This window comes from Anolis carolinensis, chromosome 1 (assembly GCF_035594765.1).
Source record: "Anolis carolinensis isolate JA03-04 chromosome 1, rAnoCar3.1.pri, whole genome shotgun sequence".
Classification (NCBI taxonomy): Eukaryota; Metazoa; Chordata; class Lepidosauria; order Squamata; family Dactyloidae; genus Anolis; species Anolis carolinensis.
Window position 1 is genome coordinate 215681598 of NC_085841.1, and position 17494 is coordinate 215699091.

Sequence of the window (17494 nt, forward strand, 5' to 3'; positions counted from 1 at the left end):
ACCCGAGTATAAGCCAAGGGGAGCTTTTTCAGTCTTAAAAAAAGGGCTGAAAAACTAGGCTTATACTTGAGTATATACAGGGCCGGCCCAAGGAAATTTTCAAGTGTAAGCGAAACAGGATTTTGGTGCCCCCCCCCCAAAAAAACCCCCAATCACCGAGAAATAAAAGGTAGAAGGTAGAGGTGAATAGAATGGATAAAAGAGTTTTCCTTACAACCAGAAGTTTATTAACAACATTATGTTCATATAGTAACATTACATAGAATTAACTCCAATCTTAATAAATAATAATAATAATAATAATAATAATAATAATTTAATAAATAAATATTTTAATAAACTTTGCAACAATTTTAATTTTTTAACATCCAGTTTTCCTTAACACAAATAATAATAATAATAATTTAATAAATAAATATTTTAATAAACTTTGCAACAATTTTAATTTTTTAACATCCAGTTTTCCTTAACACAAATTAACTTGAACACTTGTAAAAATTAAAACCTGATTTTTCTGACTTTCAATTTGGAAAACTCATGTACTAGGGAATCTGTGTCCATGTCATCCAACAAGCTATTTTCAATGGCCAAGGTTGATAGTCCACTCAAGCGCTCTTGACTCAAAGTAGATCTTAAGTAATTTTTTATAAGTTTCAATTTTGAAAAACTCCTTTCACCGCTGGCCACGGATATTGGAAGTGTTAACAGAATTCTCAATGCAGTGTAGACATTTGGGAAAACATCCTCCGAACCATGATTTATAAAAGACAAGGCATCAGCTGGGAGACTTCCAGGGGGAAGCATATCTGCAAGTAATTGTAGCTCTGTATACAGATCACCAGCATTCACATCGTGGTCTTCTCCATCTGTCAAAACAGTTTCAAGGCGTTGACAGGCGTACTTCAATTCTTTTTCATTCCAACATTTCCCAAGGCTTGAAATGTCATACAGAAATTTGAAACTTCCACTATGGTTGTCCATTAGCTGAAATCTCTCCTTTAATGAGGATATTGCTGTGTCAAGCACAACAAAAAAAAAGTTCACTTTAAAAGACTCTTTGCCAGAATGTACAGCTTCATCTTTACATTCATACGAAAATTGTCTGCTTACTTTTCTCGGTCGAGCTTCCTGTTCGTTTTCAAAGTCGGCAGTAGCATCGATTTTTTCTGCCAGTTCCTTTGCATCTGTAATGATGCTATTTAGACCTTCTTCAGATCTCATCCTTTCTAGAAAACTTTTCACACTCTTAATAAGAGCCATAGAATTTTGAAGATCGATTGACACTTTTTGCAACTGTTTACTAACAATATTTATCTTGTGCAGGATCTCATGCCATGTCACTATGCTGCACAGAAATGTGAAGCTTTGCAGTCTTTTAAGAAGAGCACCAGCACGGCTCCTACAGAGTCCATCAAATTTCTGATCATGAGAAGCTTCATATACGGCATCATATACTTCTTCAATATGGAACCTCAAAGGCAACAATGCTTCGATTCTACTTTCCCACCTAGTACTGCTAAGTGGTTTGAGTGTGAGAGTTGAAACATGCTTCAACAAAGTACCCCATCTTACTGGGGAACCTGAAAAAAGGTTATAGAGGTCTTGTACGGTGGCGAAACAGTCTGCTGCAATCTTGCAAGACATAGCTGCATCATTTATGACCAAGTTCAGGGAGTGGTTTCCACATGGTACATAAAAGGCTCTAGGATTTAAATCAAGGATCCTCCTCTGGACTCCAACATGTTTTCCCTTCATTGCAGAACCATTATCATATCCCTGGCCTCTCATGTTTTTTAATGGAATACGTCGTGCTTCCAACTCATGGAGTAATATTTCTGTCATACCTTCACCTGAAGGACTGGCAACAGGAACAAAGCCTAAAAAATGTTCCTTAATCAAGATATCTTCATTTGCTTTACATGTAACAAATCTAACCACCAACGTCATTTGTTCGGTGTTGCTAATATCTGGTGTGCAGTCCAATATAATAGAATAATATGTTGCCTCATGTAGTTGTTCCAAAATATTATTCTGGACCTTGCCTGCCAAGAAAGAAATAAACTCGTTCTGGACATTTTTACTCAAATAGTGGACATGTGTTTCTTTGGAAGTGATTCTTCTCACATGTTCAGCCATCGGATCATCAAACTGTGCTATATGTTCTATCAATTTTAAAAAGTTGCCATTATTAGGTTCAAATAGAACATCTTTTGTCCCTCTAAATGGCAATCCTTGAACCCCCAAAAACCGTGTAGCACATAGCAAGCGTTTCAGAATTTGATCCCAATGTTTAATTTCAGCATTAATAAGTCTTTCATGCTCTGCATCAATAGTTTTGTTTAAATGCAAACGTTGCGAGAGCTCACGCCAAGATGAACGGTTTTCCATATGAGGACGGGATTTCTCGTGACCGCTCAAAAGCCTGCTCAAGTTCCGCCAGTTAGAAAACCCTTGGCTACCTGCAAGACTGGATGTGTCGTTTCCAAAAATTTTGCAAGTAATACAAAACACTGCATTTTTAGATACAGAATACTGTAGCCAATATCTGTTGACACGCTCTCCATTACACAACTTCCTTGAATAATGAAATGGGGAAAATTTTCTGCCATGAATGTCCTTAGGAAACTTTATGCCTCTGACTTGCTGTGGTCCTCGCTCAACAATTATTTTCCGTGCCTCATCAGTTATTTTGAGTGGCCACTCTCCACAATCATTGGAAAGAAATAACAAAGGGTCTCTTCTTTGTTCCTGAAAAAAAAGGGGGGTGTATGTTAACTTCTAGAAGTTTTTCTAAGATGTAATGCAATGCAAGATCAATAAGTATAATACCTCGTTATGCAATCTTTAAATAAAAAATGAACAAGACAGGCCAGGGCCAATTATATTTCCCAAAAATCTGCACTAATATTTTTAAATTGAATCTACTTACCGATTCAATAGCTTGCCGACTAGTAGATGGCAGGGCTGCATCTCTTAATGAATCCTCATCCACATCTTCAGTGTCAGTCCCAGTAATGCCAATACAGGAAGGTGGTAATGGTATTGCTGAAGTTGCAGTGAGAAGGTCTTGACTGGTTGATGGTCCTGGTAGAGGCTCAGAGATTGGTATCTTTCCGTCATCAGCATGATCTGATTCAGTCAATTTAGTTGTCTCTGGCTTTCCTGTCTGGCATGATGGTGAAGTCGTGAAAAACCTTTTTAATGCTTTAGCTTGACTCTTGTCTTCTTGGCTATGCTGCAACCTCCTTTTACGATGAAATGCTCCCGATGGCTTCTTCTTGCTTGACATTTTCTGCTAAGAAACCCAACTCGTCATATAAGGAAGGGGACTGACGCAGAACAACTTATAGCTTATGACAACACAGCAGAAATACAGCCTGCAGCTCCATCCAAGAACAGTAGAGTCTCATTTATCCCACATAAACGGGCCAGCAGAGCGTTGGATAATCAAAAAATGATGGTTAGCATGGAATAGCCTTGCTAGACCTGGTTATGGACCAAGCATTTGAGCATTATTCCTTTTCATGCTATACTTGAGAACTGTTTAAGTACAGCAGAGACTCTACAGTAGAGTCTCTACTGTAGAGTCTCACTTATCCAACATAAATGGGCCGGCAGAACGTTGGATAAGCGAATATGTTGGATAATAAGAAGAGATTAAGGAAAAGCCTATTAAACATCAAATTAGGTTATGATTATACAAATTAAGCACTACAACATCATGTTATACAACAAATTTGGCAGAAAAAGTAGTTACATGTGTAGTAATGCTATGTAGTAATTACAGTAGAGTCTCACTTATCCAAGCCTCGCTTATCCAACGTTCTGGATAATCCAAGCCATTTTTGTAGTCAATGTTTTCAATACATTGTGATATTTTGGTGCTAAATTCATAAATACAGTAATCACTACATAGCATTACTGTGTATTGAACTACTTTTTCTGCCAAATTTGTTGTCTAAAATGATGTTTTGGTGTTTCATTTGTAAAATCATAACCTAATTTGATGTTTAATAGGCTTCTCCTTAATGCCTCCTTATTATCCAACATATTCGCTTATCCAACAATCTGCCGGCCCGTTTATTTTGGATAAGTGATACTCTACTGTACTGTATTTACAAATTTACCACTAAAATATCACAATGAATTTAAGACACTGACTACAAAAACATTGATTACGAAAAGGCAGACTGTGTTGGATAATCCAGAACACTGTATAAACGAATGTTGGATAAGTGAGATTCTACTTTAATATGAAATAATTACTGGGATAGAATAATGCAGAACAATATAATCTCTAAAACCAGGACAATAAATAAAGACCAACAGTCTGAAAGCATTCCACAAAGGAAACAATCAGGGCTAGCTAACACCTCCCAACAAAGTATTCCCATCATCAAAGTCTGATAAATCCACTGTTTTCTCACAGCCACAGACAGTACAAGCACATAACATATCGCAAAGAACACAACTCTGAAAACAGGGGAATTCCACACAGGAAACATTCAGCGCCAGCTAACACCGCCCAACAAAAAATTCACTCAGGGAGGAAACAGTCAGGCTTTAAAGCTGCAAGGCTTACATCCTAATCATTTTCCCTAATTGCAGCATTCATGCTTGCATCTAAAAGCCAAAAAAAAAAAACCAATTAGAAATATTGTATATTCACAACCTTTAGGAAATAATATCCCCTGATGGCACAGCGTGTTAAAGCGCTGAGCTGCTGAACTTCTGGACCGAAAGGTTTGAATTGGGGGAACAGAGTGAGCCCTCACTTTTAGCCCCAGCTTCTGCCAACCCAGAAGTTCAAACACATGCAAATGCGAGTAAATCAATAGGTACTGCTCTGGAGGGAAGGTAACACCGCTCCATGCAGTCATCCCACATGACCTTGGAGGAGTCTACGGACAACGCTGGCTCTTTGGCTTAGAAATGGAGATGAGCACCAACCCCCAGAATCAGACATGACTGGACTTAATGAGGTATGGATACCTCACAATCTTTGAGGATGCCTGCCATAGATGTGGGTGAAACGTCAGGAGAAAATACTTCTGGAACATGGCCACACAGCCCGAAAGACATACAACAACCCTGTGATCCCGGCCATGAAAGCCTTCGACAACAAGTTTACCCTTTACCTTAACTACCACCAATTCCTCAATACAGTAGAGTCTCACTTATCCAACACTCACTTATTCAACGTTCTGGATTATCCAACACATTTTTTTAGTCAATGTTTTCAAAACATTGTGATATTTTGGTGCTAAATTCATAAATACAGTACTTACTACATAGCATTACTGCGTATTGAACTATTTTTTTCTATCAAATTTGTTGTCTAACATGATGTTTTGGTGCTTAATTTGTAAAATCATAAACTAATTTGATGTTTAATAGGCTTCTCCTTAATCCCTCCTTATTATCCAACATATTCGCTTATCCAACATTCTGTTGGCCCGTTTATGTTAGATAAGTGAGACTCTACTGTTCTTTATTTCCCAGAACAGAACACCATACTTCGCCACAGCAAAGCGTGGTTGGGCACAGCTACTTTATTATTATATAATATATGTAATTATTAAAACTATAAATCCCAGCAACTACAACTCCCTACTCAATTAATTTTTTAACATAACATAAAATCACCAACTACAACTCCCAAAACAAGGGATTAAACAGAAAACATGTACTTTTATAGAAAGCATGTACAAATTAATATTTAAATATGTATTTGTATCACATATCTGAAATTATTTCTCACATTACTACAGAAATGATTCCATAGATGGAAGAATTAACACATTAGAATGCACACACATTAGAAATTGGCCCATCCACTTCCTTATTTTAATCTATGCTTCCATATATTTTATACTGTTTACTTTTTGTACAAATGATACACACAGTCAACTGTGTCATGAGAGATGCCTCCCACAGGATGGTAACATAATTAAACATCCAGTTGTTCCCCTGGGCAAGGTCCTTGCAAATGGCCAATTATCTCACACCAGAAGCGACTTGCAGTTTCTCAAGTCACTCCTGACAACAAAGAAAAAATAAAACAAAACTGATTATAGTAGTAAGAAGCTAGGAAACATGAAAGCACAAGAGCAATGCCCATCCATTTTGAGAAATAATGTAAGATTGACTTGTAAGTTTAGTTGCAACTTGTTGTCACTAATTCAGACAGCCTTGATTACCTTGCTCAGAAGGCTGCTGGAGACCTGTGGTATCCCTGAGCCTTGATTCTTTATGTTAAACGATTGTTTGGCTGGTTGTCCTTGTCAGTCCCCACACACCACACGCCTCGTGCAAATGTTTTTTTTTTTCAGTACGCATGCACAGCGTGGGCTATGGTATTGCGCATGCGTAGAAGGTAGGTTGTTAGTGTCTAGAAGCTTCCACGGGCGAAATGCGCTGTGCGCATGCGCCCAGCCAGAGAGGCCATTTTGCCCTTAGTCTACAAACTAAGGGCAAAAATGGCCTATCTGGCAGGGCGCATGCGCACAGCACAGCTAGGCCATTTTGCCCTTAGTAACAAACTAAGGGCAAAAATGGCTTCTCTGGCTGTGCGCATGCGCACAGCCAGAGAAGCCATTTTTGCCCTTAGTTTGTTACTAAGGGCAAAATGGCCTAGCTGTGCTGTGCGCACGCGCACAGCACAGCTAGGCCATTCGGGCCTGACTTCCTGGTCGCGGCCGGCGACCGCCCGGGCGATCGCCGGCCGCGACCAGGAAGTCAGGCCCGAATGGCGCCCCTAGCAGCCAGCGCCCGAGGCGGCCGCGTCCGCGGCCGCCTAGTAACAACCGGCCCTGAGTATATACAGTAATTTTTACTTGCAAAGGGGACCATCAACATCATCTTCTTTGCAGAATGCCCTTAGGAAAGACAAATACAAAATGATGACTGCAGTCAGAGACCCGCACAACAATCTGGCAGATCTCGTCACTGTTATCATTATGCATCTGGCTACAAGGATGTTGTTTGACACTTCTGAAATCATGCCCATTACCTAAAAGCATGGGCTTTTGAAACTTTTCCATAAATTAAGCGTCTTTGGGTACTGTGAATGAAAGATGGGAATAACAATCCCACAATACTCAAAAGGTGGGCATATATGTGTGTAAGGGAAATGCATGAGTAAATGTCTCTAATCTATATATATAAAAGGGTAATGAAATTTCGGCCTAGGACAAAACAACAAAACTACACATTCCAGAAACACTAAACTTGGCAACACAATCCCTCATCCATGCCTCTACGTTCATACAACAAAAATAAAATAAAAATAAAATCATAATTAGAGAGAGAGGAATAATTGTTTTTATCCAATGGCTGCCAGTTAGAAGGCTACGCTCCGCCCACTTGATCTCCTAGCAACCCACTCAGCCCAGGGGACAGGCAGAGTTAGGCCTCACTTAGGCCTCTTCCACACTGCCTATAAAATACAGATTATCTGATTTGAACTGGATTATATGGCAGTGTAAAAGGGGCCCCTGATGGCACAGTGTGTTAAAGCACTGAGCTGCTGAACTTCACTTCACTTCACTTCACTTCATTTCTTAATTAGTCGCTCTCCACCAGAGTGCTCCGAGCGACTTACAATTTAAAATATCATTCCACAATATAAAAACATTCAACATAAAAACATTCAACATAAACACATTCAACCTAAAAACATTCAACAGTGACTATTTGGCAAATTAGATCAGATTTACTTAAATGCACAACCAAACAGCCAAGTCTTGAGCGCTTTTCCAAAAGGTCGCAACTCCGACATTGCTCTAACATATGGAGGCAATGAGTTCCACAGAATTGGAGCATAGATCGAAAAGACTTGCGGACCAAAAGGTCCCAGGTTCAAATTCTGGGAGCGGAGTGAGCGCCTGCTGTTAGCCCCAGCTCCTGTCAACCTAGCAGTTCGAAAACATGCCAATGTGAGTAGATCAATAGGTACCGCTCCGGAGGGAAGGTAATGGTACTCCATGCAGTCATGCCAATGGCCACATGACCTTGGAGGAGTCTATGGACAACGCCAGCTCTTCGGCTTAGAAATGGAGATGAGCACCAACCCCCCAGAGTCAGTCATGACTGGACTTAATGTCAGGGGAAAACCTTTACCCTTTACCTTAACTACCACCAATTCCTCAATACTTTATTTCCCATACCACCAGACTTCGCCACAGCAACGCGTGGCCGGGCACAGCTAGTAGGATATAAATCTGTATTTGACTTTGGAAAGGATAATGGAATAATGTGAGAATTGGGCATCATTAAGAATTAGGAGAACATCACTTGCCTTTCCTATTTGATAAAATGGATGTGTGATTGTTTGATCTGATCTGGTTAATGGGAAATTAACCAGATCAGGTAGTAGACTTATATAATGTAGTAAAACTCCATTATATGAGTCTACACTGACCATATAATGCAGTTTGAAATTACATTATTTGGCATTGCAGATGGGCCCTTTGACTCATACCAAATCCCTCCAACCTAGCTACCTTTTAAATGGAAATGCCAGGGGCTGGACTTGAGATCTTATGCATCACAAGCTTTCCCATGAGCTGCTGCAGCTGCACATACTTTGAATGCAACACCAGCACCTGCACAGACATTGGGTGTTTGACTTTGCCTCATGCGGCCGCTGCTGTTATATCCCTTGTTGCAATCTTGGCTTTTTCATTACCGTGTCATGTATTTTATGGCTATTGGCTATGAGATCCAGGAGATGAAACTTCACTGTGTGCTAAAATGCTCACCAATGGTGTGACAAATTGCAATGACAAGGTTGCATTTGTAAAACTAGTTGCCGGTACTTGTGATACTATGCAATGAAAAAGAATAATCCTTTTTTTTCCTTCAGACAATGCGGACTGTGGTATGTCATGGTGCTGAAGATGGCCCCTGCCTCCCTCCTCAAAGCTATATGCATCTAATCATTCCACTTCTTTCAAAAAACCCAATTTCCAATCAATTCCTTTTTTCAGGGAGAGAATGAATTTAAAGTAAATCATTAATGAATAATTATGCTGAGATGATAATGTTCTCTGACTTTGGCTTTCGTGGCAACTTTCCACTGTAATCAAATAAAATAGCTCCTTTGATAATTTGAGGCAGTGGCATAACCTTTTGTTATGTTCCATGGATGGATTTAGCTAGAAAACACAATGCTTTGAGGAGGGTTTTTTTTTAAAGGAAAGAAAGGAAAATGTACCATTGGTAGACTGTGTAAAAAGAGTGTTGCTGTTGGTTCGAATAGAATTCTCTGGACCAGCAAATTCTGTCTGCTGAGATAAAAGCAAATCACAACTTGGCTCACTCTTCATTGTTAGACACTAAGCTGATTTGAATAGCATGCTAAGCAATCCAATTATTGTGTGAAAACTTGTACCTTTGGGATAAAACTTGATGTTACATGCAGATGTCTGTACTCTAGTAGCCCTTTTGAAACTGCAAAAGCTGTTCTGCTACAGGTGGGCAATTGGTAATGGAGAAGATTTCACTCTCCCCTACTACCTATTTTGTTGGTCCAGATTGTGTTGTCCATTCCATGAAGGTTCAAATGCATGAGTGGCTACATGGGAAGCTCTGGGGATTCACAGGGGCAATGCTTGGAGACATGGTAAGAAAGGGTTGGTAGAGAAGACATGGTAAGTAGGGTGAGAGTTAAGCAAACTCTTCCATGTTGCTGCTTGGATTCCAGTTGCCTCTCCAGAAATGTTGTTTCAGGTCTGCTCTTTTGGTCTTTCAGCTCCCATTGTCACCACTTGGTACTGCAAATGTTAAGGGATTTTGGGAGTTAAGACATCTAGAGAACCAAAACATCTAATGGATTACACCTCTGGTTTGGATTTAGGGCTGTATCACACCAAATCTACCTAGCACATGTATGGCTTTCATATTGATTTTTTTTTTTTGCTGTAATTGCACTATTACGAGAAAATGATGAAAGACTTTTTTTTTTAAAAAAAAGAAAGACTGAATAAAAGCAACATCATCCTTTTTAAGAATACAGTGGTGAAGAAGAGAAGAATCACAGTCATTCATGCCACATGACTGCTAGAATATATCAACTACATTGGAGGGAGCCCATCACACCAGAGGCATTGATGGGCCTCCCCATCAATGAAAGGAGTCAGTCCACTGTCAATTGAAATGCAAAGTAACAGCAAGAGAGATATGATGTTGTGTGATAAATACCAGCCAAATACACAAGTATCCTGCTGTAACTCTGATTTATCAGCCATGAGTGATGAACACATTGGACTACAACTAAATCTTCCTCAGATAAGAAGTGAAGACTTCTAAACAATATATAATTCTATGTATTGTTTATTTGTTCAGTCGCTTCTGACTCTTTCTGACCTCATAGACCAGCCCAGGCCAGAGCTTTCTGTCAGCCATCGCCATTCCCAGCTCCTTCAAGGTCAAGCAAGTCACTTCAAGGATACGATCTATCCATCTTGCCCTTGGTCGACCCCTCTTCCTTTTTCCTTCCATTTTTCCTAGCATAATCTCTTCTACAAGCTTTCCTGTCTTCTCATGATGTGCCCAAAGTATTTCATCTTTGCCTCTAATATCCTTCCCTCCTGTGAGCAGTCGGAATTATTTCCTGGGGTATGGACTGGTTGGATCTTCTTGCGGTCCAAGGCACTCTCAGGATTTTCCTCCAGCACCAGAGTTCAAAAGCGTCTATCTTCCTTTGCTCAGCCTTCCTTATGGTCCAGCTCTCACATCCATAGGTTACTATGGGAAATACTATTGCTTTAACTATGCGGACCTTCGTTGCCAGTGTGATGTCTCTACTCTTCACTATTTTGTCAAGGTTGGCCATTGCTCTCCTCCCAAGAAGTAAACGTCTTCTGATTTCCTGGCTGCAGTCTCAGTCTGCAGTAATCTTTGCACCTAGAAATATAAAGTCTGTCACTGCCTCCACGTTTTCTCCCTCTATTTGCCAGTTATCAATCAGTCTGCTTGCCATCATTTTGGTTTTCTTGATTTTGACTGCAACCCAGCTTTTGCACTTTCTTCTTTCACCTTGGTTATAAGGCTCCTCAGCTCCTTCTTGCTTTCAGCCATCAGAGTGGTGTCATCTGCATATCTGAGGTTGTTTCATCCAGTAATTTTAACTCGAGCCTTGGATTCATCCAGCCCCTCTTGTCGCATGATGTATTCTGCATACAAGTTGAATGGATAGGATGAGAGTATGCAGCCCTGCCTTACTCCTTTCTCAATCTTGATAATTCTATATCTCCATGTAAAACAGAAATGCGGTAGCTGCAGTACATGAGTAAAGGGCTGATACTAATTATATAGAGAGAGAATATATCAGCAATAGAACATACAGTATACACATAAGAGGTTTGTTTTATCTCCCCAGCTGTTGAGTTTGTCTATCACTGTTGTATACAGCATTGTTGCATTACTATGCCAATGAGCTACAAGTGCCACGCTTTACATCATAATCATGTATGTGTGCACCTGCCTTTGCTAGCTAAAGAAAACACCATAGTATTCTCTTACATGGGACATCCTAGTCTGCCACAGGGAAAGAATGAAAATAACTTTCTAAAATCTTGTGCTTTCAAACATCATAAAACGAGTATGGATCAGCCACACTTTCACCATTTGCTATAATCACAGCACTGCTCTCATCTGATTGCTATCAGGGTGAGCATCTGGACAGTTGTCGATCAACATTGTGATATGGCAAAAGCATAATAACTTCCTTGTGGTCATCAAAGCACCAGTAATAATTCGTGATTCAATGATGACTGACAGCAGGTTTCTAAGTTATCTACATTTATTGATTTAATTAAGAACAGTGGACAAATATATAATATAGATTAAAAGTCTGCATTTCTCTTGACCACACTAGGCTTATGCTGTAGTGTGTGTCCTCCTTTCCTGTAAGAGAATGAACATAGTGGTTTCCCAGCTCAGGAGCTGATACAGACCCTTGCATACAGCTAGGCAATGTACAAGTGGAGCACAGAGAGAAACTTATTACTTTGCCTCAGTCATTTGTTCTGTCCATTGTAATTGTCAGTTATGTTGGGATGGGCAGGGCAGAGTATCAGATGCATCAAGAAACTGTCTTGTAACTAATTACCTTGCTAACTACTTAATTTTCATAGTAAGGTTAGGTTTTCCCCTGATGTTAAGTCCAGTCGTGACCGACTCTGGGGGTTGGTGCTCATCTCCATTTCTAAGCCGAAGAGCTGGCGTTGTCTGTAGACACCTCCAAGGTCATGTGGCCGGCATGACTGCATGGAGCGCTGTTAACTTACTGCCGGAGCGGTACCTATTGATCTACTCACATTTGCATGTTTTCGAACTGCTAGGTTGGCAGAAGCTGGAGCAACAGCGGGCACTCACTCCACTCCCGGGGTTTGAACCTGGGACTTTTTGGTCCGCAAGCTCAGCAGCTCAGCACTTTAACACACTTCACCACCAGTTGGAATTGTTACCTGTTTTTTGCCTATAACAGTCATGGTTCTACTTCACCACATTTGAGCGGAATAGGAACAGGTAATCTGTCTGTTACTCACCACAGGAAGCATGTGCCAATTCCATGTGAGCAATACCAAAGGGAAAGGTTACTTGGCTAGCTACCACCTGCTGCAGTTGGAAAGGATTGCTTTTGCATTTCCCTTAGAATGTTTTTGATGCAATATATGAAGTGGCCACTTGGGGGAACTGGAGAACATTTTCCTTTAATTTCTAATGGCAAAATAGTTACCATAATGATAGCTTGTGGGAACAAGTAACTCTGGGTGGTTCTACAAAAGCACATAATGTGTCTCCAACCAATATGAAATATACCGATTTACAGCTGCATTATAGCCTCACATCGTGCTGTCAACCACCTCTGAGGTGGGACAGTGACCTACAACCACTCCCCGCAAACTGCCTTGCTCAATCACATGGGACAGAAGTTATGGAGTTAGATGTCATTGACATCCCTCCAATTTCCTTCCACCAGTTCCAGCACTAAAAGAAAGGTACTCAAACAGTATATTATCTTGTAGTAGTTGAATCTGCAGTCAAAGATGCTGCCCAGTCCAAATCATTAGTGTTTTTTAGCCCTTACAGAGACGACCTCTCATCTTTGCTTCTCCCATTGAAGGGAAATGTGTTTTTCAGTCTCCTCTTCCCCAGGGCAAATGTGTCCTTGTGTTGTAGAGACCTAAACATTCCATAAAGAATATTGTCTACAGGCATATGGAATCAATAGCTGTATGGTTAAAGACTGAGCTATCAGTAGGAACATAGCCAGGCTTCTAACCGGAGCGAATTACAGGGCGCGTTCAACGCCTCTGTTTAAGGAGCTCCACTGGCTGCCGTTTATTTTCCGGGCCCAATTCAAGGTGCAGGTTATCACCTACAAAGCCCTAAACGGTTTGGGACCCACCTACCTTAGAGACCGCATCTCCCCCTATGAACCTGCATGTTCTCTTCGCTCGTCGGGGGAGGCCCTCCTCTCGCTTCCACCTTCACAGTCACGGTTGGTGGGGACGAGAGAGAGGGCCTTCTCCGTCGTGGCCCCCCGGCTTTGGAACTTGCTCCCCAGGGAGATCAGGCAGGCCCCTACCCTACTCTCCTTCCGGAAGAGCCTAAAAACCTGGCTCTTCCAAAAGGCCTTCGATGATTAATCATTGTAGGTTCGATCTATCTGCCCATTCAACAATAGGATGCTTTGCCATTATTACCTTGCACTTTATTGACTATTTTAGCTGTGAAACTACCTCTCCCATTTTGAAACATTCTGCACTTTGGCCCAGATCCGTGTTTTAGTCTCCCGTTTTTAACATTTTATGCTGTATGTTGATTTTTATGACTGTTTTATTGATGCTGATGTTTTATTGTTGCGATATTTGTTTTATTGTTTTATTGCTGTTATTATATTGTTGTGTCGGGCAAGGCCCCATGTAAGCTGCTCCGAGTCCCTCCGGGGAGATGGGGCGGGGTATAAAAATAAAGTTGTTGTTATTATTATTATTATTATTATTATTATTATTATTATTATTATTATTATTGTAGTAGGATGAAGACTTCTGGCTCTGCGTCTGATTTTTATTGAGCACATGTTGGGAATTTGGTTAGTCTGAGTTGGACTCAGAGAATTTTTTCTCTTGGAAACAAGAGTTGCTCTGACAAATGACTAGAGGACTTGATGGATCTGACTTCAGAAAAGTATGGAGAGCAAACATATTAGGAAAGGAATTGGGCATGCTCAGCTTGGTGAAGAGAAGACTGAAGTGTGACATGTTTGTACACTTTAAACACTTCAACGGCTGCCACAGAAAAGAATAAGCCTGTTATTTGCTACCCAAAGGGTAGGTCATTATCTAATAATTTTAAATCATTGAAAAACAGTTTTTGATTTAACGTAACGAAGAATATCTTGGTGTTGAAATTCACTTGGCAATGGAACCAGTTGCCTACAGTAGCGGTGAGTACTGAATTCTATTTTTCTGGACATTTTTTCAAAAATCTGGATAACTACCTGCTAGGGACGCTTTAACTGTAGATTCTGCTTTGAACACGGGATTGCACACAATGGCCCATGAGTCCCTTTCTAATATTATGATTCTGTGATTTATCCACAGCAGCTGCATTTACAAAAAATAGCAATTTTTGGAGGGTGCATGTCAGTGGTTCTCAATCTGGGGTCCACAGATGTTTTTGGCCTATTTGTTTATTTTATTTATTTACAGCATTTATATTCCGCCCTTCTCACCCCGAAAGGGGCTACATTACACATATAGGCAAACATTCAATGCCTTTTAACATAGAACAAAGACAAGACAAACATGGCTCCGAGCACGCCTCAAACTCATGACCTCCTGGTCAGAGTGATTCATTGCAGTGATTCATTGCAGCTGCTCTCCAGCCTGCACCACAACCCGAGCCTACAACTCCCAGAAATCCCAGCCAGTTTACCAGCTGTTGGGATTTCAGGGAGCTGAAGACCAAAAACATCTGGGCACCCACAGTTTGAGAATCACTGGTGTATGTTGTGTACCTTGGAGTGGTGGGAGCTGGGAAGGGTGAACATGAGCCTCTGACTTTTGTCAGCCACAATGTATTTTCCATCTGAACATTTTGCTCAGCTGATTTAAGTCTGTATTGCCCCATTCGTTTTGAATTTTCTGAGAGTTCTGTAGTATTCTTTCTTCCCCTTCCCAGCAACTCCCCCTTTCACCCTTTTTCCTTTAAAAAAAACTGTTTTACCAGTTCATGTTTTTGAAACTGAAGACATTTCCTTGGTGCAAAAATTGGAGTGTTTAACAACAGCAAAAACTCTTTGTAGTCAGTCTCCACTGGGGTAGAACTAAAATCTGGAAGTAATCAGCCACCACTGAACATTGGAAATTCTTTCCTCCCCCTTCCAAAAAAAAAAAAAAACACATTTAGACACAGCTGGAGTCTGCTAGCAGTTGGGATAGGATTCAGGTAAACTAATCCCTGGAGGTAAGTTGCCATCCCCCATCTTCCTTATCTTGTATGTGGAACTAAAAAGCCCCAGGGTGTTGATGGTTGTAAAGAAACCACAGCATCTGACACCTGCTGGGAGCAATAAATAAAGAACTAGGTTACCATTGTCAGCTTGTGCCTCCTCTCCTTGCCACTGCAGTGGAATTCTTTTCTTGCCGGTACAACATGCCGGGTGAGGAGCAAAGGGAAATATATAAAAAAAGGGAGGGGGAGGCCCATTTGCTGTTTATCCATGTAAACAAATCAGATAAGTAACTGAAATTGCTGCCATGCAAGCCAACAGTTTTTGACATACATGCTTGACCTGTAATACAAGCAAGGCTGGTTAAGGAGTAAACAAAATTGCACCCTTCACTTCAAAGAGTTATGGTAGTAATTACTCCAGAAGCAACATTGCCCACTGAGGTTCTTTGGAACCTGTGAAGTTCAGAGTCTGTCCGTTTCTTTTTCCTCCCCAACTCCTTTGACATGTTTGGCGTTTCCTAATTACCGCCAGTTAGACTGGATGATCTGGGTGGGCAGAGTGACAGGATTTATTTGTAATCTTTGAATGCCTTTGCTAAACAATCAATTAGTGACATTCTTTGGCTGCCTTAATGACCAAAGGCAGAAGATACTTTTCTCCCTTAAAGATCTGTGTTACATATTTTATTGGTGAGCCAGGAGAGGGCAAATCTCATAACATGGAACACCTGGAGTCAAAGCTGTAGACTGAAAGAGTGATGATGTTTGGAGCTTTCCCCCAACCTGTGCTAGCTAGTAGATTGAGTGGAAGATGGACAGGAGGAAATAAGACTTGGTTTTATAAAGTTCACCAAGAGGCTATGGCTGGTTTCTAATAATCTGAGCTATTTAGGCCTCAGCTGCGCTTGGAAAAAACATACCTTCCAACAGATGAAAGCCAGACATGTGTGGCTGAGCAACATCAAAGTGTTGTTGTATGTCTTTCGGGCTGTGTGGCCATGTTCCAGAAGTATTCTCTCCTGACGTTTCGCCCACATCTATGGCAGGCATCCTCAGAGGCTGTGAGGTATGAAAAAACTAAGCAAGGAATGTTTATATATATTTGTGGGGAAGTCCAGGGTGTGGAAGAACTCTTGTCAGTTGGAGGATAGTGTAAATCAGGGGTCCCCAAACGTTTTAAGGAGAGGGCCGGTCCACAATCTTTCAGACTGTTGAGGGGCCGAATTATCATTTGAAAAATAAAACAAATTCCTATGCATATTGCACATGTCTTATTTGTAGTGCAACAACAACAACAACAACAACGAAAGAACAATACAATATTTAAAAATGAAAACAAATTTAGCCAACATAAACCTATTAGGATTTCAATGGAGAGTGTGGGCCTGCTACAGGCCAATGAGATAATCAGGTTAATTAGGATTGTTGTTGTTGTTGTGTGCCTTCAAGTTATGTCAGACTTTGGCCGAGCCTAAGTCTAAAATTAATTATTTATTTACTGCATTTATTTACTACATTTATATCCCACCCTTCTCACCCCAAAGGGGACTCAGAGCAGCTGTATGTACATACAATATATTATATTATTAGCATAACACAATATTAGCATTATATATTACTATATTGAACTATACCACTATACTATTATATAATATGTAATATATAACATATAATTAATATTATTATATGGTATTACTATTAGTATTATATTGTATAACATAAGATTATTATCAATATTATATGTATATACAATATATTATATTATTAAAACTTATATAAAATATTATATTATAAAACTGAGGGCGGGGGCCAGGTAAATGACCTTGGAGGGCCACATCCGGCCCCCGGGCCTTATTTTGGGGACCCCTGGTGTAAATGTTCCAATTAATCACCCTAATGTGCATTGAATGGCTACACCTACTAGCTACTTTCTGCCTGAGGGCATTCTTTGTTAACTGCCCCTAATTCCCATGTGTCAGAATGTTGCTTCTTATTTACTGTTCTGATTTTTGAGTATTTTTAATAC

General features: G+C 40.3%; 2 protein-coding genes across 3 annotated transcripts in view; one reads left to right on the forward strand and one right to left on the reverse strand.

The window, feature by feature from the left end:
* The window catches only part of LOC134294344 (proline-rich protein 36-like), a 503650-nt gene that overhangs the window by 233917 nt on the left and 252239 nt on the right, over positions 1–17494 (forward strand). The gene's annotated exons all lie outside the window — the stretch shown is intronic.
* Positions 78–6476, reverse strand: LOC134294341 (zinc finger MYM-type protein 1-like). Of its 2 annotated transcripts, XM_062965115.1 has the most exons (3): positions 6201–6476; positions 2930–3292; positions 78–2748 (listed from the first exon to the last, which is right to left on the reverse strand). In XM_062965115.1, exons 2-3 carry the CDS (start codon positions 3287–3289, stop codon positions 499–501), a joined length of 2610 nt encoding a protein of 869 aa, XP_062821185.1. In that variant the 5' UTR covers positions 3290–3292; positions 6201–6476; the 3' UTR covers positions 78–498. The 2 variants fall into 2 exon arrangements, with proteins under 2 accessions (XP_062821185.1, XP_062821178.1); XM_062965108.1 differs by lacking the exon at positions 6201–6476 and having other exon boundaries at positions 2930–3330.

Bases quoted from the DNA above. Each gene is read 5' to 3' on its own strand.
- LOC134294341 (XM_062965115.1), bottom strand. From the start codon at position 3,289: ATGTCAAGCAAGAAGAAGCCATCGGGAGCATTTCATCGTAAAAGGAGG. The intron at 2,749-2,929 runs GTAAGTAGATTC...CTTTTTTTTCAG, and splicing joins GTCGGCAAGCTATTGAATCG to GAACAAAGAAGAGACCCTTT.